The following is a 24,567-nucleotide window of genomic DNA, read 5'->3' as shown; positions in this document are numbered from 1 at the left end:
TCATTTTCTTCTCTGGCGCAAACCAAGGGCCTAGAACAGAGGAAGTTGTTGGAAAGTGTTGAGTCATTGAAAAAGGTGAGACTGGAAATATCTGGGCCCGACACTTGACACGGCAGATCTTATTTAATTCTTACTGCATATCTGTGAGGCATTCTTAGTGCATACCATACATGTTACTATTTCCATTTTGCTGTGGATATGTGACTTGGATGAGTTTAGGCAACTGCTAATTTGCAGAGCGGGGATTCAAACACAGGTGTGTCTCCGTCCTGGTCCGGGCTCTTCAGCTTTGCCGTGTTCCAGGGACAGTGGTTGCATCCCTCGATAGAAAATGTGGGATCAGAGATGCAACAAATAGTCCACTTCCTCTCACCTTTCTGCCCTTCTGACAGCTTCTACTCATTTTTTCAAGATCCTTATCTGCTGCTGCACTTGGGGTTAGGGAGATGGGTGTGTGGAGTTTCCACGTACCTGCATACCCCTCCCCACCCGGTGAGGGAAGGAGAGGCGTTTTCCATGTGGTCACTGGATGTGAGTAACCAACCACCTCTTCTGGTGACTTCCCCACCTCTGCACCAGGGTCCGGGAAACCCCGCACAGAGCTCCCATTTAAAGCTCTGGGCACTGCAAGATGGGCCAAGGGACTGCTCTCAGCTTCCCCAGGCTCATCAAGACCACTCGAAGAAGTCCTGAGGCAAAAAGCCGGCGATGAAGCTCATCACCATGGCCCTGGTGTGCCTGCTGATGGCAGGGATGTGTCTGCAGGATGTGGACAGCATGAGCTGTGAGTGTGGCTGGCGTCCCTTTGCTTCTCCCTGGGAAGGGTAGAAATGCAGTCAGGCGCTCTGGGGGTCGGGACAGGGCTCATTGTGAACTCACTGCCTCCATCTCCCCTGCTCCAGGAAGAATTCTTCCTGAAGAGGAGGCATGCAGGACTTGGTGGGGTGGGGGCAGAGGGTCAGCAGGAGAACCATGAGTCTGGGCAAATACACACAGCTGAGCTGCTAGCTTCAGCAAAAGGAGACCCTGCTTCACCCAGCCCCTGCAGATGGATGGAGGGGGCTGTGAGGTTATTAGGCCAAGCTGGGAGGTCTGAAGTCCAGAAAGGGGACTGTGTCTTGTCTCCACAGAGTAACAGATAATGGGTAGAGTCTGAAGTCAGGACCTGGGGCTGTTCCAATTGGCTAAGCTTAGGCAAGTCACTTTACCTCTCAAACTCTGGTTTCTCCATCAGTAAAGTGGGATTGATAATGTCAACCTTCTGAAGCTGCTGACAGAATACTGACCTGATACTAAACACCTGAAAGGGGGCTTTGTAAACAGTAAAACCGAGAGGAAGGAGCCAGGGTTGGAGTGCAAGTCTTTTGAGGGTGGAGTGTGGGAGGGGGTGCAGATCGGGAGTTGGGGGTCAGGACAGAGCTGAGAGGGGAGGAGGGCATTCTGGAGAGTGAATTGGGGAGGTGGCTAGTTCCTGAAGTGCTTTTCTTGTCATTTGATCAGTTTGAACTCCTTGAACAGTTTCTCATCCTTCCCCAGCTTTTCAGACCATAGTTGTCTTGTATGTGTCAGACTCGCCATGCCCCTGGGTGTGGCATCCAGAGCCCTTGGACCCCAATATTCAGGCAGAACCACACACTAGTGGTAGGATGTCAGAACTGGGAGAGATGTTAGAAATCAGTCTAAAAAGTTTTATTTTACAGATGGGAAGTCTGGGGCCCAGGTGAGGGTTCATTTTTTACCAAAGCCACCAGCTGGTTTGTGGGGAGCTAGGATCTGAACCCCAGTGTCCTGACTCTTTGCGTAAATACAGAACTAGGTAGCTGATGAGACAGCGCTGCACCAGGGCCCTCTGGATGTGGTCCCAAAGCCTGGGCCTGTCCTGGAAGGGTTTTGTTGTTGTTTTTAATTTTTTCTTTCTATTGAGGAATAGTGTGTTTTTCCAGGACCCATCAGCTCCAAGTCAAGTTGTTGTTTTCAATCTAGTTGTGGAGGGCGCAGCTCACTGGCCCGTGTGGGAATTGAACCCGCGACCTTGGTGTTATGAGCACTGCATTCTAACCAACTGAGCCACCTGGCCGCCCTGTTGTTGCTTTTAAAACCATCCTGAAAGAAAGGAACAAAGTCCAGGTTGAGAAATGGATGTAAACTATTTTTGTGCTTCTCTTCTAGTGCATGTGTCGTCCTCCAATTGTTGCTTTACATTTGTGAAGAGAAAGATTCCCCTGAAGAAAATCCGGTGTTACCAATACTCCAGTTCCTCCTGCTCCCACAGCAAGGGTCTAATGTGAGTGTCTTCCCCTGTTCAATCCCTGACTTCTTCCTCCAGAAAACGGGGACCAGTCCACCTAAAATTAGCATAGCGAACGCTAGATGGCAATGTCCCACCAGATTAAGGTTTCTAAACCCGGACAGTGACGCCGCCAAAACCTGGGTGCAGAGCCAAGTGTGGGCGCTAGGGGGAGCTCCGCGCTTCTTAGCTGGTGCCAGGAGCTGCACCTGTGTTCCTGCCGTGACTCGTGTTTCTTGGGGCTCCACGGCGCCAAGTATTATATCCTAATATTTTATGCCCAGAGGAAGGAATTGCTTAAAAGCTCTAGGCATTACCGCATAGTAAAAAGAGTGAGAGGGTCATGATTAGTTTCTGCCTGTAGATTTGCCAACCTGTAGTCTGGGGCGACTCTGGACAGGTGCCTAACTCTTCTGTATTGCATTGTGCTGGTACTCCTTTGCACTCCGTATCTGTGAAGTGGAGTAAACAGCGCTGCATCGCAGGGTTATAACGAAGCTTACACTTGCCACTCAGTGTCTATAAGGCACTTTCATGTATATTATCTTGGCTAACCCTCTTGGGGCGCACATTTTCATTATCATGAAAACTGAGGTTCAAGGAGATAGAGAGATTTGTCTAAGATCCCCTAGATAATAAAAGGCATAACTGGTCTATAGTTTGGACAATAGTCAAGTTTAGGAGGTGGACAGATCAGAAAAGAAACAGAGAGAGAGAGATCCAAAGAATGACGTGTGTCCCAGATGCACACAGACACATGAAAAGGTAGAGCAAAGAGGCCACTTTGAGGGGAATTTTCCATGCTAGCAAATCCTCAGAATGTTTTCAGTCTTCAGCCCCACTCTGATGCACCAAATCATACACTCAGGGAAACAGGTCCAGGAAATGCAATTTAATAAACTCTCCCTGAAGCTTGGGTGTGCCTCCTGGTATGCAAGCCGCAGGTCTGATGTAGTAACTTCATGTTTTACCGAGAGAGCAATTTAGGGACACCCAGCAGCAAGGAAGGTGACATGGGACTTGTGCGTGGCATGCAGGGGGTGACTCAGTGTTTCCTTTGTTCTTTGCCCACAGATTCAAGATGAAAGGAGGCAGACAGAGCTGTGCCTTGAAGACAGACACATGGGTTGAAGCTAGTTTAAATGATATAAAGCCCTGTGAATAGTAAATTTGATCAGACTCCTTTCTACCCTGGACTCCAGAGACCACATGACTTTAGCTGGCCCCCCGATCCCCAACCCTATACCAGTCCTTCTGCTCCAACTTTGCTGGGGCATGGATGATCTGGTGGGTCTTGATAAGCTATGTTGTTGAACTTGATATATTTAAATAATAAAATCTTTAATTCCTGCCTTCCTGTGCCTCTTTGACCCCTCAGGGATTTCAGGGTACAAGTTTGATTGGCATTGATGGGCAGGGACCAGGAGCTGAGGGGGGGGGAGTGGGAAAACATGTTGGGCCTGGTGCCAAGGGCACTGACTTCTTGTCAATAGGGTACAATAAATGACTCACGCCTCTCCGTTGACTGTCTTTGTCCTGGGGAAGTAAGCGCTGATTCGGGCTGTAATGTAGATTCTCTGCTTCCAGGTTTGGCAGTGTGGGGAAGATACAGTGTAGCAGAAGGCTGGTGCCCAGGCCTGGGTCTACATTTGGTTGCAGGACGCTCTCCCTCCCTGTCCCACCCAGAGGGTTCAGGAGCTGATGTTATCCAAGTCACAACTGCTCTAGCTGGAGGGGATCTTGTGAGGTCACCTGCCTATAAGATGTTGCTAGCCCCATTTTATAGATGAGGTGACTGAGGGCTGAAGACGGACATGGAGAGGCCTGAGGATACAGAGCAAGTCAGAGTTCGATCTGGCATTAGAGCCCGGACAGAACTCTTTCCCGGGTCCCAAGTTGCCAAGTGCCTGACACAGCAGGGCTCAGGAACCCTCTCTCCACGAGACAGACCATGCAGAGTGGGTTGGCAGGGCCTTTTCCTTGGAGAGGGTCCTGGTGAGTGTCCGGCATGATTGGATCCAGGGCCAATAGAGATGCCAACACAGCTTAACTGGAGGAAGGCAGGCCTGGAAAAGCAGGAGACTCCTCCGTGGACATAGAAGAAGGGACAATCACAAGCTCCCACTTGTGTAATGATGACTCTTGTGAGAATAGCAAGGGAGGGCTGTCAGCTCTGAGTCTTGGCATTGGCACCCCTTGAAAGCCCAGCTTGGTAGCTGCAGGGGAGAAGGTCTCATGTTCTGTGTCTCAGGGCTTCTCCTTCCTTCTCCAATATTCAACATGTCACACAGCTGGCCCATTCTTCTTAAAATACCTCTTCCCCGCTGACCCCAAAAGCGCCCCGTTTCACCCCATTTCCTCTTGCCTGGACCAGTGCATTTGGCAGTTCTCCTTTGCCAATTGTCTTTCCCATTGCCACAGGCTACACTTCCCGGCACCCTCCTGCCCTCTCCATGGCTCCAAAGCCTTGGGCATCATCGTCCTGCCGTCAGAACTAACTCCAAACTTCCCACCTTAACATTGCAATTCCTCTATAACCACTCCACTACCTTCCTTTCTAAACTTCTCCAACTTTTCCATTCTGGAACCAAACTCTGACCACCTGGGGATATTCCTTCCTTCTGCCCTCTTTTCCATCCAAGGTGGATCTTGTCCCATCTTCTCTGTCAAGTCCAGTGCTAACCAGGCTTGGGTCATCTGGTTTTCCCCTGGGGGTCCGGTGCACATAATGTGTGTATTACTCCAGGATGGAGGACTGCTCCCAGCGGGGAGGCACTGGGGCACGGGTACCAGTTAGAAGCTGAGGCTGGGACTAGAGTCATTGTTCTAGAATATCCTGGGCTGGTAAGCCAGGCCCTCCCTGACACTCAAATACGCCTGGGCTAGCCATGGCCAGGACTGCTACATCTGCATTCCTCTAGCGCCCTCTGCCACCCACCTGCACCTCAGAGCGCCCCCTATTGATTGGGAGTTACCCCTTGAAGAAAACTGCTGTTCGCGAGTTCGAGCAAAATGTATTTTCTGCAAAAAGTCAGCAGTCCTATGATTGCATTCATCTTTTCATGATGACATACTTAGCAACACCTGGCACTCACAAGGCGCTCTTCTCCTTAGAATCCAGTAGCCCGCCACCCCCTGATTCTTACAGGCACGCTCACAAGCCCTGGGGAGTTAGGCAGAAGAGGGACCCTGCCTGCAGCTGACAGAACAAGGAACTGGGACTCATGACAGGAACCAACCGACTCAAGGCTCTGTTTCTTTTTTCTTTTTTTTAAAGATTACCAATATTCAAAATAACCCAACCAGCAACAATTCAAATAATATGAAATATTACTTAAAACATAGTACATTTTACATCTCAAAACAGAAAGCACCTTATTTGAAAATTACAGTAAAATTCGTCCAGGGTATAGACGGGAAGGCGAGAGGAGAATAGTGGTTTCTCATGCTCTGGCTTGGTCTTAGTGTGACTGGGAGAGTTCAAGTACTCGGGGTGGGAGATATTTGATCCAGATGTTTCATGTAGTTCTGGACCCACTTCTCCTTTGGATTGGCACAGATGCTCTTGGCCAGTTTGGTTCTGAAGCTGTGGAGGAAGGAATGCTAGCACAGTTAGATGAAACACTGGAGGGTTTTCCCCAAGAGATCCCATTGGGGAGCGAGGGTGTGGAAAGAAGGGGCCTCTGGAGGTAGCTGCTATTTTTGCCACCCTGGGGAAGCTGGCCCGGCACCCACTAAAGCCACCTTGAATGGTGCCCATTCAAGGAGCAGGCTGTGGGGCGTTACTGGCTCTCTCTGGGCCTGTTTTTGATATAATAGATTGATTTGGATTACATAGTCCGGTTAGATCTTATCCTCTGAGTATAAGCTTCCTAAATTAGTCTGATGTCTGTCTTCTGGGGCAGAAGTTTGGATTGGGAGCTATGAAGAATGGGCTGGGGGGTGAGGTGAGGTGGAGTGGAGGTAAACAGCGTTTTTCTACTCACATGACAGCTTTCTGGACACACTGGCTGCTGGTGTTTTGATAGCTCTTCAGCTTCTGCAAGGCGATCTTCTTATTAAATGTGAAACAGCAAGTGCGGGACAGGACATTGAGGGCATCTAGAAAGAAAGTCACAAAGAAAAAGCCCTTTAGGAGCTGCTAGGTTTTTCTCAGCTTGACTGCAACAGGAAGTGTCCGGAGGAGAAGGAAAGCAAAGAGGGAGAAGTGGGTCTTACCCACCCCAGGTCCAGTGCTCCTGCCCTCAGCCCCGAGGCAGATGGGACCTGGAACATATGGCTAAAGATCTGAAGTCAGTTCTCTCAGCTGCACGGTGGGGACGCTTCACTGCTGATTGGGGGAGCCCAATGCGACAGGTCCTGGATATGGCCCCCAATCTGCAGAGTTTGGGAAGATCAGCTGGGGCCAAAGAAAGGCCCTGGATTTGGAATGGGCAGCTTGGGTTTTATTCTGGCTCTGCTATGGCCTACGGGAGGGATAGGACTTCTCTTGTCCCCAACAGGGACGTCTGCATTCTGTCTTTAAAATCAGACGTTAAAATGAAGCTCTGAAGACCCTTGGCTACTCTGAGAGGCTGGGAAGTGGGGCACTTTGGCTTAGGGCTTCCTAGAAGGAGAGAAAAACAGAGGGAAGGAGAGAGAGGAGAGAAGGAGGGAGGGGCCTTACCTGGCTGAGTCATGACCCGGATGCTGAAGGCGGCCACGGTGAGCAGCAGACACAGAAGGGCAGCGGAGACCTTCATGGTGCAGGGTGAGGACGGGAGCTTCAGGTGGGAGTTGTTGGTGTCTGGGCTTGTCTCTCTCTCTGCTTCTCTGGCCGCTCTGCCTGCCTTTTATAGGAAACAGAGAAGGTGGAAGCTGCCTGGGCAGCATCATGGTCAAGTTAAGATGAAAGGGGTTCCTGAATCTGATGACCCAATGATGGCTGTGCTGCCAGAGTTTTCCAAGAAATGCAAGAGGGAAGCTGCGGGCTAGGGCAGGGTAAGCACTGTTTCCTTCCAGCCTCCCAGGCCACAGGGAAGGGCGGGGGCGGGGGGAGGACACAGATGTGCCACCACTCACCATAGGAAGTGATCCAGAAAGCTTTTCCGCAGTCTTGTTCTCTCCAAAATGAAAAATAGTTCCGGTCGAGAAAGAGCAGTGTGTAAGGGCTTTACACGTGTTATGTATTTAGTCCTGACAAGGTATGCCAGTACCACTAACATCATGCCCACTTACAGGGGAGATCACTGAGGGGCAGAGAGATGAAATAACTTGACCTAGGTCCCATGGGAAGTGAGTGGTGACATTGGAAGAGAAAGCAAGTCTATTTACATATAACCACCAAGGCGGTTTCAAACTTCCATTTAGCTGCAGAAGTCTTTTTCCAAGCCACGTTGTATGTGGAAGTCCCACACTTGAGACAAATCAAAGCCAGCTTCTGGTGACAGGGGCTTCTCGTATCACATATTGGTGTCCTCTTCTGCACCTTGGGCCCTGAAGGATCTGAAAACCACTGATTTGTCGAGGCCCCTTGTTTTCAGGAATGACAACACATATTGAGTTTCTAGAGTTGTGGATGGGAGGGGAGGTGTGTGCCTGAGCCAGGAGCTGGGAGGAAAGCCCTGCAAGGAATGGTGGGAGGGAGGGAACAGAGCTGAACTCCTCTAGAAAACATGGCAAGGCCCTTTACCCCAGGTTCCCCTTTGCACACTCATTCCTTGTTCCCAGACATCACTTACTTTTTGTGCCTGCCTGAAACACTCTCCCTTCTGCTTTCCATTCTTGCAAGTCTTTCCACTCCAGCAAATAAACCCAGGGAGAGTAAAAGACAGAAAATAAAGAGCCAAGATGAGTGAAATAGAAGACTATGTACAAGAAAACATTGATACAACCCAAAGTTGATTTTCTGACAAGCCTACAATGAAGCTAAAGCTCTCTGGAGACTGACCATGAAAAAAGGGGGGAAAAGGCACAAATAGCCTACGGCAGGAATAGAAGAAGCGGGCATCAGCACAGAGCCTGCAGACACCAAGAAGAAAAGAAGAACTTATGCCAATAAATTTGATTTAGATGAAATGGATGAATTCCCCCAAAATATAACTTAACGGATTGCAAGAGAAAAATGAAAAAGAAAAGTAATTCCAAAACTATTAAAGAAATTGCATCAGTAAGTGAAAATCTTCCCACAAAATATCCTCCAGGCTGCAAGGGCTTTAACAGCTAGTTCCTCCAAAGCATTCCAGGAACTAATAATAATTTCAATCTTACACAATTTTTTTCCAGAGAATATCAAAAGAGTATGCACTCTTTAAGTGTTATGCGTCTCACATTACTTTGACACAAAAACTTGTCAATAACCACAGAAGAAAAGAAGATTGCAAGCTTGTCCCTCCAGACACACATTTCATTCTTTTCTGTCCTCTTTCGTGGCCTGGGAAGCCAACCTTTGTGGATCATATTAATGGGATTGCAGATCCTCTGGCTCTGGGTTGGGTTTGGACACTGGGGAGCCCCTAAGGGCCTTGGAGAGAGGGAGAAAAGTTTAGGTGAAGAACTTATTTCTCTGCTCTCTCCACCCTGTGCCTCAGCCTGGATGGAGTCCTCAACCAATGGTTTCCACTTCTCGCTAGGTGGCCCTCTCCATGACTCTCTCCATGACCCTTTCCAGCTTTGGGGAACCATGTCCTGTCCTTTCCCCTTCAGCTCTAGGGGTGGTCACAACCCTGTTATTACCCTTGGAGTACTGAAGCACTCTGTGGATTCGCCATACCCAGCCCACATTTTGGTAAATAGCATCTTCATTAAACCCTCCTCAAATCACTCGAATTTAAGCATGATCTATTTCTTTCTGGGACCCTGACACATAGGTTTGCATGCCAGAAGTAGTTCCTGGAAATACATCTCCCACATGGGATTCTAGAAGTGAGGCGCTCATATGTTTAAGGAACGCAGTAATGACCTATGTTACTTAAGTTATCACCAGGAATTATTATTACTTAAATTATCACGAGGAGTAAGATGACAGACTGTTTTACCAATCCTCCAGGTGATTTTTATGTGCGCTGAAGTTTGAGAACCCTGGAATTACAGCTACCCCACAGCCATGTCTGATCTGCAGTGAGTAGCCGCCAGAGGGCTCTTAAGGATACTGGCGACCTCTCCTGACCACATCAAAACATCTCACAGTGCCTCAAGACAGGAGGGGTCCCCAGTTCTTCCCCGGGAGTGCAGTTAGGGGACAGCTGAGCACCTGGCACACGATGGATCCATTTCAACAGATCTGCTCTCCTGAGTCTTTGGACTTCTTCCCAACATCCCAGGGAACTTCCGGGATTTCAGCTTCCCTGACGATGAGCTTCGTTTTAGGTCTAGACTCCGATCAGCCGGTCCAGTTGACCATTCACATCACTCCCAGGTATTGTGCCAACACATGGAATTCTGATTTCTGGGCAAGCATGCCCATGTTAATGAACTGGCTGATGGAGCCTTGTATGTTGTTCTCTACTTAAAATCCACTCCCACACACGTCCCAAACTTTCCTCCGAATTGAGTGGGTGAGGGGACATTCAAACCCTTCCCGCTGTAAGGACTTCTGTGTGTCCTTCCTTCGGCGTCAGGACCCAGTATCTCATGGGAGAGTGTGTGTAGGAGGCTGGCCCCTGGAGTCAGCCAGACATGGTTGCAAGTCCTGCATCCACCATTTACTGAGTATGTAATTTGAAACAAATTGCTTACCTCTCTGAGCCTCTAAGAGGAACTGATTGCTAATTATCACCTCATTGTGATGTTGTGAGAGTCGAATGAAACAATGCATGGGAAGAGCTCAGCCTAGGGCCAGGGATTCCCATTTCTAACCATCCCCGGGTGATGCTCTTGCTGGTGTGGGGGCCCTGTTGGGAGAACCATGGCTCTAATGGAGGTGGGTTTGCATCTCAGTGGGAGGAATGGGATCTGAGGGCAGGGGGAGGGCAGGGGCTGGGTGGTGGTGCTTCTTAAGCAGCAGAGGCAAGGTGGGCATGGGGACCCCAAGAAGCCCCAGAGCTGGAGTGGCAATCGGAGTGCTCTGGCCAGCAGGGCTCTGTGGCAATGACTATGGGATCTCTAGACATGAAATAGAGGAGATGCTTGCTAAGGTACTGCATGGCTTCTCGCTTTCATGGGCAGAAACCTGATGTGAGTCTCTACAGAAGAGCTTCATGGCCTCCTACCTGATAATCACATGTAAGCCAGTTCCCAGAGCTGAAGACCCTGAATGGGTAAGGACACCAGGTCCCATCCAGGGAGTGCCCTTCAAAGCCATGTTGCCAGATGAAATACAGGACACCTGGTTAAATTTGAATTTCAGATAAAAATGAGTAATTTTGTAGTAGAAATATGCCCTTGCAATATTTTTGTAAATCTGGAAGCCCCCAGGTTTATACTATAAACCGTCCCCTAAGCCTTTCCCAGAGGTGCCTGCTGCCATATAACCAGGGTAACTCTGCAGTGGGGAAAAATACAGAGACCTTCTGGGATTACTTTTTTTTTTTTTTAAGATTTTTTAAAATTAAAATATAGCTAACATTCAACATTATATTAGTTTTAGGGGTGCACCATAGTCTTCAACATTTATATACCTAAAGAAATGATCACCATGATAAGTCCTGCAACCATCTGACACTGTACCACGCTATCCAAATATTATTGACTGTATTCCCCATGTACATTACATCCCCATGACTTATTTGTTTTATACCTGGAAATTTTGACCTCTTATTCCCTTTCACTCTCCCCACTTTTAAAAAATTTTCAGTTGTAGTTGACATTCAATATTACTTTATATAAATTTCAGGCATATAGCATAGTGGTTAGACATTACATAATTTAAGAAGTGAGGGGACTGACTAGACTAGTACCTACCAGGTTCTATGCACAGTTATTATCATATTATCAACTATATTCCCTGTGCTTTACATCCCCATAACTACTTTGTAACTATGATTTGTATTTCTTAATCCCTTCACCTTTTTCACCCTGCTCTCCAACCCCTCCCATCTATCATCTCAACAAATCTAGTATCCATCTGACACCATATACAGTTATTACAATATTATTGATTATATTCCTTATGCTATACCGTACATCCCCATAATTACTGTGTAACAACGAATTTGTACTTCTTACTCCCTTCCCTTTTTTCACTCCTCCCCTCCCCCCCCAATCTGGCAACCATCAAAATGTTCTCTGTATCTATGAGTTTGTTTCTGTTCTGTTTGTTTATTTTGTTCTTCAGATTCCACATAGAAGCAAAATCTCATTGCATCTGTCTTTCTCTGTCTGACATACTCCACTCAGCACAATTCCCATCAGGTCCATCCATGCTGCAGCAGATGGCAGGAACCATTCCCTTCCACGGCCGAGCAATATGCCATTGTATATATGTACCACCTCCTCTTTGTCCAGTCATCCACCAATGGACACCCAGGCTGCCTCCACATCTTGGCCACTATAAATAACACTGCAATGAATGTATGGATGCACACATCCCCTCAAAGTAGCATTTGGGTTTCTTCAGATAAATACCCTGAAGTGGGATTACTGGGTCTCTTGTTATAGCCTTTGATTTAACATCTGTTTTTGTCTGGTAAACTATGGCCACCCCATCTTTCTTTTTTTTTTCCATGAAATATTTTTTCCATCCCTTTACTTTCAGTCAGTGTGTGTCTTTCAATCTGAAGTGATTCTCTTGTAGGCAACATATACAAGGGTCTTGTTTTTTTATCCATTCAGACCTCCTATGTCTTTTGCGTGAAGCATTTAATCCATTTACATTGAAAGTAATTGCTGATATGTAGCTGTTGCCAGTTACTGATCATAATTTTGACCTTCCCCCTCTTCTGGTCTTAAAAAAAGACTCTAAAATTTCTTATGATACTGGTTTGCTGGTGATGAACTCCTTTAACTTTTTCTTGTCTGGGAAGTTGTCTGTCCTTCAATTCTAAATGATAGCTTTGCTGGATAGAGTAATCTTGGTTGTGGGTCCTTACTTTTCATCATTTTCATCACGTTGGATATTTTGTGCCAATTCCTTCTGGCCTGTAAAGTTTCTGTTGAGAAATCAGCTGGCAATCTTGTGTGGGGCTCCCTTATAAGTTACTAGTTGCCTTTCTCTTGTTGCTGTTAGGATTCTTTCTTTGTCTTTCACCTTTGTCATTCTAATTATAATGTGTCTTGGTGTGGGCCTGTTTGGGTTCTTCTTGTTTGGGACTCTCTGCACTTCCTGGGCTTGTATGTCTATTTCCTTCGCCAGGTTAGGGGAGTTTCAGTAATTATTTCTTCAAATAGGTTCTCAATCCCTTGCTTTGTCTCTTCTCCTTCTGGTACCCCTATGATGCAAATGTTGTAATGCTTGATGTTGTCCCAGCGGTCTCTCCATTTATCCTTATTTTTTTGGATGTTTTATTATTTTTGCTGTTTTGATTGGGTGTTTTATTCTACGTTGTCTTTGAAATCACTGATTTGATCCTCTGCTTTGTCCAGTCTGCTGGTGATTCCTTCTAGTGCACCCTTCATTTCAGTTATTGTATTGTTCATTTCTGACTGGTTCTTTTTTTTATGGTTCCTATGTCGTTTTTTTCACGCTTGCTATCTCTTTGTTGAAGTTCTTACTGAGTTCCTTGAGCATCCTTATAACCATTGTTTTGAACTCTGTTTCTGGTAGGTTACTTACCACCATTTTGTTTAGTTCTTTTTCTGGATTTTTCTCCTGTTCTTTCATTTGCGATGTATTTCTTTGTTTCCTCATTTTGGCTGCCTCTCTGTGTGTTTCTACATATTAGGTAGATCTGCTATGTCCCCCAGTCTTGGTCAGGTGACCTTATGTAGTAGGTGCCCTGTGGGGCCCAGTGGCACAGTTTCCCTGGTCACCTGCACTGGGTTCTCCAGGAGTGTCCCTTGTGTGGGTTGTGTATCCTCTTCTGTTATAGTTGTGTCTTGGTTGCTATTGGCATGTCAGCGGGTGGGATTGACCCTCACACTCTTTGGCTGTGGGGTTTGGCCATGTCCATAGCTTACAGGCTGCTGTGTAGGGGGCTTACTGCAGAGCCTGACAACAAGCTCTGGTGCCTGTTAAGACCACCCTTTGGGTGTGCTCCTTGTGGGGCTAATTGGGCAGTGCTCTGCTGTGGTCTGAAGCCAACCTCCAAATATGTTGGTTCTGAGGCCTCTTGCTAGGGGCTCTTGTGCAGGCCCAGGTCACCTACTACCTGTGACCGTCCAGGGACTACCTAGTAAGAGCTACAAAGTGGTCTGTGATTGTTCATTGCCTGTGCTAACCCTGGATGCACGTGGGAGTGGCCACGCTGCCAACCGAGGACGACTGCGACCAGTACTGGGCCTGGGGTAGCTCTGCAAAAAGCAAGGACGCCCCAAGGCCTGCTGCCACCAACCGGCTTCTCTAAGGTTCCGCCACTGGTAAAGCCTTGTGTGGTATGCAAGTTGGGTGAAGCAAGGTCTCAGGGAGTCAGTAGAGTGGGAAGAGTTGTGGTCACCAGGTTAATGTAAATTCTGATTTCGTGCCAGAGGTGAGCCTGAAGCTACTCAGCAAAAGTCTCAGAGCACACTGAGGCCAGTTTTGCCAATCCATGGTCTGTTGGACTCTGATAGTTTTCCAAGAAAGAGTGTAATGTGGGCGGGGCTGGCTGTTTGCAGAGAAAGTGCCTCTGGAGTTGGGGGCGTTGGGTGGGGCGGGGTCCCAGTGAGTCGGCAGGGTGGAGCTGGGGAGCTCACCAGACCAATCAGATAGAGATTTGGCCGTAAGCGTAGGGGGAGGGCTCAACACAAAAAGATGGCGCCAGCCTGCTGGCTTCCCGGGAAGAAGACACCTCACAGGGCAAAAGCTGACTGTCCTCCAGCCCTCCTCTCAAAGCCTCACAACTCAGTGTTCCCTCCATGTGTCTCCAACAACTCCTGAGTTATTGTCCCTCCACGGATGCTCAGGTGAGTGCATGGAAATGAGAGCGTCTTTGCGCTGGCTCTTTAAGAGGACACCTGGGTTTCCCACCGCCTTCCATCCCACCTGGATGGGAAGATGGTTGGAATCCTCAGTTTTTCACAACCAGATGTTGTGGGAGCTCCTCTTCCTGGCACCAGTACTCTGGACTGGCGAGGCCAGTGTGGGTCTGGGATCCCTCTCTCCTCTGGGGGAAACCCCCAAGGTGAGATAACCCTCCTGGTTCTCAACGGCCACACGGAGATTTGGGGTTAGCCAGTTCTGCACCTCCGCCCCTCCTACCAGTCTTCTTTTTATATCCTTAGTTACAAAACTTCTGTTCAGCTACACTTCAGATGGTTCTCCAGGTTGATTGTTCTATAATTCAGTTGCAGTTTTAGTTTGTTTACAGACGGGAGCAGGCACAGTGTTTATCTACTCCGCCATCTTGGGTCTCCCTCTGGTATCATTTGATAATGGCCCTAAATAGATGATACTCTGTGGAGACCTAAAAACCCACCCTGGCCCACTAGTCTGTGTGGGAACTTATAGAAGTCGTCCTATACCTGGTACTCAGTTATGTCCAGGGCAGAAGTTCAGCGAGCTTTTTTCCATATCAATTGAACTTTATACAACAGAAGTCTCATAGAACTATAGAGTTCTGTGATTTTAGAATCATTATGTTGCTGTAGAGTCTTAGCACCCAAGTGTCTTGCAATCTGCCACCAGAGTCCTGGGCAATCTTAGTGCCTGCCATCTTCACTATGCAATGTTATGGTTTTCAGAAGTCTGAAGTCTATGCTCAAGGAATAACTTGTCGGGAAGCCCTGATATATATCAGATTAAAACTGGACTTATACTTCTCCCTGTCCATCCCATTTCACTTAGTGTTTAAGGCTCTAAGGAATATTGGCATAGGGCAAACTTTACACTTTATAATACAGAGCAGCACTTTGTAGAATTGCTGGAGCCGCTAACGAGAAGGGGAGGGAGCCAGCGCTAACTGGCATTCTCTGCTCCTCAGACCAGGTCTCTCCAGAGAAAGATAAGCCTGCAGAGGAAGAGAATATTGCCATTGTGACAAGAGGAGGAAAGTCCATCCACCTCCCCCATAAACATTGCAAGACTGCTTTGCTTCTTCCTTGATAACACCTACTGTCCTATCTCTGTCTTTGCTTATAATCTCCCATCCACTTGCCACATTCTTCTTTCCCTCTGGCCCAAACAGGAATCATCTGAAGCCTGGCTTAAATCATGTCTCAACAATGAAGGCTTCTCAGCTTATGCAGATTTCATAGGGGCCCAAATCTTGCTCTCAAATGGACAGTAGATGACTTTCCAGGGCAAGTCCTACTACCTGTGTCCTAAGAAACGGAGTCATCTATCTGAGCATTGTCTGGACCAGCATGCAGTGAAAAAAATAAATACCGATGATCGAGGGGTCTAAGAAGACTTAGGGGCCCTCTCCTGTAGGATAATTGTCATATAACTTATCTTCCAAACCAGACAGGGGTGAACCAGATTGTCCCAGGCAAACTGAGGAGAGCAGTCTCCCCACCCATTGGGATCTTGGCATCTTACCAGTTGCTTTGTTGCCAATTTAGGTCCTTATTACAGTTTCTAGCTTCAGCTGCTCTTTCTTTTGGGGAAACTCTCAGGATGAATGCCTGGGGCTACCCTTCCCATGATTAAATAGAAAATGCAGACAGGAAAACCTTGTATTTGGCACGTGGTGGAGCTGTGAGCCAAGAAACGGAAGTTTTTCTGTTCAGGAAGCAGTTTTGTAGACATTTTTATATATTTTTAAAAACAATAATATATGCTGACTTAGAATTCTTGGAAAATATTTGTGTTTTTTTTTTGAAAATATTTCTTAAAAAGCATAAAAATAGTATACCCCATTTGCACACTCAGCATTAAGAAATAAACACACACACACACACACACACACACACACACACACACGATGTCAGTCTTTTCTTTCCATGTGAAAATTTTAGGAATTGCTAGATACTGGTTAGTCTCAGATTTATTTATTAATGTTATGTCAAAGTTATATATCCTTCAATAACTTAATTTCTTAATGGCTGGAGAGTTATCCATTACATGGAAGCACCATAATTTATCTAGACCATACCTTGCTTTTGGGCATTTAGTCTACTTCACTGGGATTCTAAGTAATGTTGTCACGTATGTAATAAATCTTTATCAGCATCACTCTTTGCATCATAGACATGGAAGTTGAGTTGCTGGATCAATAGTATGAATGATTTCAGGCGATCAAAACATATTTTCAAATTTATTTTAATCTACTTATATTACACTTACAATAAAATTCACAAATCTTAAAAGTATAGCTTGATTAATTTTTAATCTGTATACATACAGCCACCACTCACATCAAGACTGACATTTTCATCATCCCTGAAAGTTCTTTTGTATCGTTTCCCAGTTAACTGCTTCATTCCCTAGAGGTAAACACTATTTTGACTTCTGACTATTTTGACTTCTGACTATTTTGACTTCTCTCACCATTGATTGCCTAGTCTTGAAATTCATATAAATGGAGTCACGTGGTATGCATGCTTTTGAATTTGAAGTCTTGACCTTAATGTCTTGTGCAATGCTTTTAAAACAAGTTTAACAGTGGTTTGCACTATTTATTACTAAGTAACATTTCATTGTGTAAATACACCACAGTTTGTTTATCCATTCTCCTATTGATAGACATTGGGAATGCTTACAGTTTGGAGCTATTATGAATAGAGTTGTTATGAACATTGTTCATTTTTTTGTGTGTTTTTATGGATTAATTTGTCATAAATATTTACTTTGAAGTGTAACTTCTGAGTGATACGATATGCATGTTTAATTTCAACTTCCCACCAGCAGTGTACCAGAGCTTCATTTGCTCTGCTTTCCCACCAACACTTGCCTTTATCATTCTTTTCAATTTTAACCATTTTGGTGGGTTTGTAGTAGTATTTCATGTTGTATTCAATTGCATCTCCCTTCTGTTATCTTCTAGAAGCGTTATTGTGGTCATATTCCATGATTCATGTGTCTATTTCTATCTGCCAATCCTATCTATGTATCTATCTATGTATCTATCTATGTATCTATCTATGTATCTATCTATGTATCTATCTATGTATCTATCTGTCTATCTATCTATGTATCTATGTATCTATGTATCTATCTATCTATTATGAGCTCCTTTTTATATGTTTATAGTCTATTTTGATATATTCTTTTGTGAAATATCTGTTCAAGGTTGTTTTTCCCCCCAATTCTAATTGGATTCTTTCCCTTTTTCTTACTAATTTGTAGGAATTCTTTATATAGTATGGATTAAAGTATGTTATGTGTAATACGATATATTTTCTCTTAATCTGTGGCTTGTCCTTTTACTTTCTAAATGGTGTCTTCTCATAAATAAATTCTTTCAATTTGGATAATGTCCATATATATATTATTTTTTATTAAAATATAGCTAACATAGAATATTATATTAGTTTTAGGTGTATACATCATAGTTATTCAACCGTACCCACCTGGCACTCCATATACTTATTACCATATTATTGGTTATATTCCCTGTGCTAAAGAAGTGATCACCATGATAAATCCAGCACACATCTGACACTGTACTATGTTATCACAATATTATTGACTGTATTCCCTATGCTGTACATTACAGCCACAAGACTTATTTGTTTTGTACCTGGAACTTTGAAACTCTTATTCCCGTTTATCTTTTCCTCCCTTTTAAAATTTTTTTCAATTACAGTTGACATTTTATATTATTTTATATTAAATTCAGGTGTACTGCATAGTGGTTAGACATTTAATAATTTACGAAGTGATCCCCCTGACTAGTCTAGTACCCACCTGGCACTATACATAGTTATTACCATATTACTGATTATATTCTTTATATTTTACTTTACATCCCCATGACTATTTTGTAACTATCAATTTGTTTGGAGCTATTATGTTCTGTTCTTAATCCCTTCCCCTTTTTTACCCACTCCCAACCCCCTTCCCATCTGGCAACCATCAAAATGTTCTCTGTATCTATGAGTTTGTTTCTGTTCCATTTATTTATTTATTTATTTATTTATTTATTTATTTAGTTCTTAAGATTCCACTTATAAGTAGAATCATATGATACTTTTCTTTTGCTGTCTGATTTCCTACACTTAGCACGATATCCACTAGTTCCGTCCATGTTGTCGCAGATGGCAAGATTTCATTATTTTTTATGGGTAATGTTCCATTGTATGTATGGATCACCTCCTCTTTATCCATTCTTCCATTGACAGACACCCAGGCTGCCTCCACATCGTGGCCGTTGTAAACAACGCTGCAATGAACATATGGATGCACATGTCCCTTCAAAGTAGCATTTGAGTTTCTTCAGATAAATACCCAAAAGTGGGATTATTAGGTCCTTCTTTATCTCTTGTTACACTGTTTGTTTTAAAGTTGATTCTGTCTGGTATAAGTATTGCTACCCCAGATTTTTGTTTGTTTGTTTGTTTGTTTCCTTTTTCATGACATATCTTTTTCCACCCCTTTAGTTTCATTCTGTGTGTCTTTCTATCTGAAGTGAGTCTCTTGTAGGCAGCATACGAGGTCAGACAATTAAGTTTGCAAACTCATCCTAGAAAAAGTGCTACATACCTCATTGCTGAATTTCACTATAGTCATCTCTGAAGTACTCCCCCTTGGGAAGCTATGCACCGACACCAGCCCTAGTCCATCCTTCAAAGCAATTTTGGAACTTTTTCTGGAATGGCCATAAGAGCTGTCATTGTATTACCTTTGATGTCCTGAATGTCATTCAAATGTCTTCCTTTCAATATTTCCTTTATCTTTGAGTAAAGAAAGAAGTCTTTGGGGACCAGATCACATGAGTAGGGAGGGTGTTCCAATACAGTTATTTGTGTACTGGCTAAAAACTCCCTCACAGACAGTGCCATGTGAGCTGGTGCTTTGTCGTGATGCAAGAGCTATGAATTTTTGCTGAAAAGTTCAGGTCGTCTAACTTTTTCACACAGCATTTTCTTCACTTCCAAATAGTAAACTTGGTTAACTGTTTGTCCAGTTGGTACAATTTCAAAATGAATAATCCCTCTGACATCAAAAAGAGGTTAGCAACATCGTTGCAACAAGTTCTCGAACTTAATTGTCAGACCTCATGTGTAAGGGTCTTGTTTTCTTATCCATTCTGCCGCCCCCCCACCCCCGCCCCCGCCGATCTTTGTTTTTTTGAGGAGGGCGCAGCTCATAGTGACCCATGCGGGGATCGAACCAGCAACCTTGGTGTTATTAGCACCTCGCTCTAACCAACTGAGCTAACCGGCCACCCTACTGATTGAAGCATTTAATCCATTTACATTGAAAATAATTGTCAATATACGTGTGTAGTTATTGCCATTTTATTATTTATATTTTTTATTTTTATTTTTTTTTTCATTTTAAAGAAGTTCCTCTGAGAGTCCTTGCAATGCTGGTTTGGTGGTGATGAACTCCTTTAGCTTTTTCTTATATGGGAAGCTCTTTATCTGTCCTTCAATTCTAAATAATACCTTTTCTGGGTAGAATAATATTGGTTGTAGGTCCTTGCTTTTCATCACCGTATATTTCCTGCCAATGTTTTCTGGCCTGCAAAGTTTCTGTTGAGAAATCAACTGATAGTCTTATGGGAGAGCCCATGTAGGTAACTAACTGCTTGTCTCTTGCTACTATTAAGATTTTTTTCTTTGTCTTTAACCTTTGGCATTTTAATTATGATGTATCTTGGTGTGGGCCTCTTTAGGTTCATCTTGTTTGAGACTCTGCACTTCCTGGACTTGTATATCTATTTCCTCTGCCAGGTTAGGGAAGTTTTCTGTCATTATTTCTTCAAATAGGTTTTCAATTCCTTGTTCTCTTTCTCCTCCTGCTGGTACCTCTATAATGTGAATGTTGGTAGGTTTGATTTTGTTCCAGAGGCCCCTTAAACTCTCCTCAATTTTTGGATTCTTTTTTTCTTTTTGCTGTTCTGATTGGGTGTTTTTTGCTACTTTATCTCCTAAATCATTGATTTGACACTCTGCTTCATCTAATCTGTTGATTTGCTCTAATGTATTCTTCATTTCAGTTTTTGTAGTATTTATTTCTGACTGGTTCTTTTTATATTTTCTGTCTCCATTTTAGTTTTCTATCTCTCTGTTGAAGTTCTCCCTGAGCTCATCATGCATCCTTATAACCAGTGTTTGGAACTCGATGTCTGGCAGATTGTTTGTCTCTATTTTGTTTACTTCCTTTTCTGGAGCTTTGTTCTGTTCTTTTACTTGGGAGATGTTTCTTTGTCTCCCCCTTTTGGCTGCCTTTCACTGTTTGTTTCTATGTACGAGGTAGGGCTGCTATGTCTCCTGGTCTTAGTAGAGTGGCCTTATGTGGGGCCCAGTGGTGCAGTCTCCCTGGTCACTTGAGCTGGGTACTCTCTTGTGTGGTTTGTGTGTGCCCTCCTGTTGTAGTTAAGCCTTGGTTTCTCTTTGCACATCAATGGGAGGGATTGACCCCCAGGCTCATTTGTTGTGAGGACTGGCTGTGACTACGGTGGAGGAAATGTTGTGCAGGGGCTGACCCTATGGAGCAGGATTCACGTTATCAGGGCTCTGGTGCCTGCCCAGTGTGCCCTTTGGGTGTGTCATCCCTGGAAGTGGCCAGGTGATGCTCCAGATGGGTCTGAAGCTGACCACCAGGCATGTCAGCCCTGGGACCTCATGAAAGGGGCCCCAGTGCAGGCTAAGTTCAGCTGCAGCCTGTACCCTGCCCAGGGCCACCTGTCATGAGCCACATAGCAATCCATAGTTGGCTGCTGCTCACACTGGATTGGTGGTGCTTCGAGAGGCCAAGTTGCGAACCAAGGCTGGCTGCCTCTAGTGCTGGGCTTAGTTAGGGCTGCTCAGTCAGAGGTATGGGACATGCTCAAGACAGATGCTCTTGTTTGGGTTCTGTGAACCCTTGAGAGACCCTAGAAAATTCTGTAGTATGAGCCAAGGCTGGCAGTTTGTATGGAAAAGCCACTAGAAGTGGCTTTGATGTGGTGGAAAGTTGGATGGGATGGGGTCTCAGAATTACCAGGGAGTGGCCAATGAATGGTGTCAGCTAACTAGATGGAAACTCAGATATGGCAGCTGTCTGCATCTGCACACCAGGAAGAGAGAGCGCTCAACAAAGAAACTATGGCTTCCTCCAGCTCCTCCAGCTGAGAGAAAGCTGCTCCTAATGCCCTCGTCCTGTAACCAGACAACTGAGTACCCCCCGCCCCAAACACACACCCACTGTATGTCCCTGTCACCTGTCCAGCTGTTGCCCCAGTGCTGGAGCTCAGAGCCAGTGATTCCGTCAGTAAGTCAGTCCATACATGGCCCCTGTAAGTGGAGCACATGGTACTCCAGCTGCCCTTAGTCTCCCCCAGCCACAATCTCCGCTGGTTTTACAACCAGAATTTATGGAGACTTCTCTCCCTGGTACTGGAACCTTGATCTGGGGATCCTGGTGTGACGCTGGGACCCGTTGCTCCTTCAGGGGGAACCTTCACAGCCAAGATAGCCTTCCTAATTTTTCACAGTCACACACAGTGTGAGACCAGCCCGTTCTGCACCTCTGCCCCTCCTACCAGTCTTGAGGTGGTTCTTCTGTATGTCCTTAGTTGTAGGGATTTGGTTCTGCCATATTTCATGTGATTATCAATGATGGTTGTTTTATAGTTTCATTGCAATTTTGATGTTGTCATGAGAGGGGGTGACCATAATATGTACCTACTCTGCTATCTTGACCAGAACTCTATACTTTTTTCTTTTATGGTGCTGTGTTCTATGTTCTGTCTAAAACAATCATTTTATTTTCTACCTTATAAAGATATTCTCCTATGTTTTCTTATGGGTGTTTCCTAGTTTTAGGTCTATAATCCATGCCAAATTCTTTTTTGTGTATAGTATGATATGGCAGAGAAATGCATTTTTTCCATCTAGATATTTGATTGTTCCAACATCATTTATTTGAAAGACCTTCTTTTTTCTTCATTGCATTGACTAGTTTCATAGACCGTCAAATAATCAAATGAATATATCTATATAGAAATTAAATACACATATTACTTATACTTATTTATCTATAAATAGTTAATTTTATTTGTCAACTTGACCAGGCCATGGGATGCCCAGATATTTGGTCAAATATTATTCTGGGTGCTACTGTGAGAATGTTTATGGATGAGATTAACACACACATTAATAGAATGAGTAAATCAGATCATCCTACCTAATGTAGATCTAATCAGGTGAAGGCCTGAATAGAACAAAAAGACTGACCTTTCCCTAAGTAAGAGAATTCTTCTACCTGACTGCCTTGGAATTCATACATTGGCTTTTGCCCTGCCTTTATACTGGAACTGAGACATTGGCTTTTCCTGGTTCTTGAGACTGCTGGCCTGGAAATACTCTACCCACTCTCCTGGTTCTCAGGCTTTTGAACTTGGACTAGAACGATGCTATCGGCTTTCCTGGTTCTTCAGCTTGTCAACTCACTCTGCAGATCTTGGCACTTGTCAGCCTCTATAACTGCATGAGACAATTCCGTAGAAGTAGAAATTTTATTGTTCTGTTTCTCTGGAGAAATGTGAAATATGTTTGTATGAATGTATACATGTATATATCAAGTTGACTATATTCTGAACTACAAAGCAAGTTTCAACAAATATAAAATGTTTGAAAATATGTACAGTATGTTCTCTAACCACTTGGCATTAAATTAAAACCAATGAACAAAATGATTACTAGAAAATACCACGGCATGAAAATTAAGCCATATACATCTGAATAACTCATGGATTAAAGAAGAAATCATGATAATATCTCTGGAAGATAACATAAGAAAATATCTTCATGACATCTGGTTAAACAAAGTTTTCTTAAACATAAAACAAAAACACTAACCATAAAGGTACATATTAATAAACTATCTCAAAATTAAAAAAGCTATTTTCATCAAAAGGCATCTTTAAGGAAGTTAAAAGGAAACTCACAGATTATGAGAAGATATTTCAATTCACATACCTGACAAAAGATTCCTATTCTGAATATAGAAAATACCTCTGCTACCATGTTTCCCTGAAAATAAGACCTAGCCAGACAATCAGCTCTAATGCGTCTTTTAGAGCAAAAATTAATATAAGACCCAGTATTATACTATATTATATTATACCCAGTCTTATGTTATATTATATAAGACTGGGTCTTATATTAATTTTTGCTCCAAAAGATGCATTAGAGCTGATTGTCCGGCTAGGTCTTATTTTCGGGGAAACATGGTAATTCATAATGAAAACACAGACATGTAAAAATGAACAAAATCTAAATTAAACAATCTGAAAAATGGATTAAAGACATGAATTGGAACTTCATAAAGGAAGATATTCAACAAACATTAAATAGATGCTCAACCTCATTTGTCATAAGTACAAGACAAGTTTAAATTTGTAGATTATTTGGAATTATAATCAGAACAGATAACTTGAAAAGAATAACAGTATGAAGTGTTGCAATACCAGATGTGGAAGAACTCAAAATTTGCTGGTGGAAGTAAATATAAATTGGTGCAACGACTTTGGAAAATATTTGGTATTTGGAAAAGCGTTTGGTGGTTGAGTATATGCTCATAGGATCATGTCCTATGATCCGTGTGAATTTCTATCCATCAATAACCTATCTATCTGTCTATCTATCTATCTCTCTGCCTGCCTACCTCCCTACCTATCTATCTACCTGTGAAACCTTGAGTTCACACCAATACCTCCAATTACAGACCAACACAACAGAATTTTTTTCTAGCTTTCCAACATTCTGTTTTTCTATGGAAACTTCAACTGTAAGTGACTTGGCTGTTACTATCTTCAATGCACTTACTGATTTGCTGAATCCCTCTTTATCTCCCCATTCCCTTAGCTATGTGGCTAGTCTGGTCCCAGTCCTGTTGGCCCTCACTTGTGAGCTGCCCTGTTGGACCCCAGTTGAGGTATGCATTCTGGGTGTGACCACAGTCCTGGCTCGAAAGAACACACTGGGCATGTTCCTGATCCTGTTCTCAGCCCAGCCCTGATGAAGAGACCAACCAAATGCCCAGCTGAATCCCTGGCTCTGGTCCAGTGAACTTGCCCATTGAGATCCAGACATTGACCATGGGAAGGAGAACGAATATAGACTGTACAACACAATCAGTAAGACAGAGCCTGAGGCAAGGACCTGTGTGAGAATAGTTCATTTAGGAAGTGACC

The 24,567-nt window shown here is 44.2% G+C and overlaps 2 protein-coding genes across 2 annotated transcripts; one reads left to right on the top strand and one right to left on the bottom strand.

The window, feature by feature from the left end:
• Positions 1–593: 593 nt before the first annotated feature.
• Positions 594–3,567, top strand: CCL1 (C-C motif chemokine ligand 1). The gene is made up of 3 exons (XM_019732474.2): positions 594–784; positions 2,170–2,284; positions 3,362–3,567. Exons 1-3 carry the CDS (start codon positions 709–711, stop codon positions 3,450–3,452), a joined length of 282 nt encoding a protein of 93 aa, XP_019588033.1. The 5' UTR covers positions 594–708; the 3' UTR covers positions 3,453–3,567.
• Positions 3,568–5,599: 2,032 nt separating this feature from the next.
• CCL13 (C-C motif chemokine ligand 13) lies at positions 5,600–7,107 on the bottom strand. The gene is made up of 3 exons (XM_019732481.3): positions 6,954–7,107; positions 6,274–6,388; positions 5,600–5,873 (listed from the first exon to the last, which is right to left on the bottom strand). Exons 1-3 carry the CDS (start codon positions 7,027–7,029, stop codon positions 5,768–5,770), a joined length of 297 nt encoding a protein of 98 aa, XP_019588040.2. The 5' UTR covers positions 7,030–7,107; the 3' UTR covers positions 5,600–5,767.
• Between the last annotated feature and the right edge of the window lie 17,460 nt (positions 7,108–24,567).

The sequence above is a fragment of the Rhinolophus sinicus genome, chromosome 12 (genome assembly GCF_057876585.1).
Source record: "Rhinolophus sinicus isolate RSI-liver-muscle chromosome 12, RSI-T2T, whole genome shotgun sequence".
Classification (NCBI taxonomy): Eukaryota; Metazoa; Chordata; class Mammalia; order Chiroptera; family Rhinolophidae; genus Rhinolophus; species Rhinolophus sinicus.
Note: the sequence above shows the minus strand (reverse complement) of the source record. Positions and strands in the feature narration are given on the sequence as shown.

Bases quoted from the DNA above. Each gene is read 5' to 3' on its own strand.
- CCL1 (XM_019732474.2), top strand. From the start codon at position 709: ATGAAGCTCATCACCATGGCCCTGGTGTGCCTGCTGATGGCAGGGATG. The intron at 785-2,169 runs GTGAGTGTGGCT...CTTCTCTTCTAG, and splicing joins GGATGTGGACAGCATGAGCT to TGCATGTGTCGTCCTCCAAT. The intron at 2,285-3,361 runs GTGAGTGTCTTC...CTTTGCCCACAG, and splicing joins TCCCACAGCAAGGGTCTAAT to ATTCAAGATGAAAGGAGGCA.
- CCL13 (XM_019732481.3), bottom strand. From the start codon at position 7,029: ATGAAGGTCTCCGCTGCCCTTCTGTGTCTGCTGCTCACCGTGGCCGCC. The intron at 6,389-6,953 runs GTAAGGCCCCTC...CTTTCTTTCTAG, and splicing joins CCGGGTCATGACTCAGCCAG to ATGCCCTCAATGTCCTGTCC. The intron at 5,874-6,273 runs GTGAGTAGAAAA...CTTCCTCCACAG, and splicing joins TGTGTCCAGAAAGCTGTCAT to CTTCAGAACCAAACTGGCCA.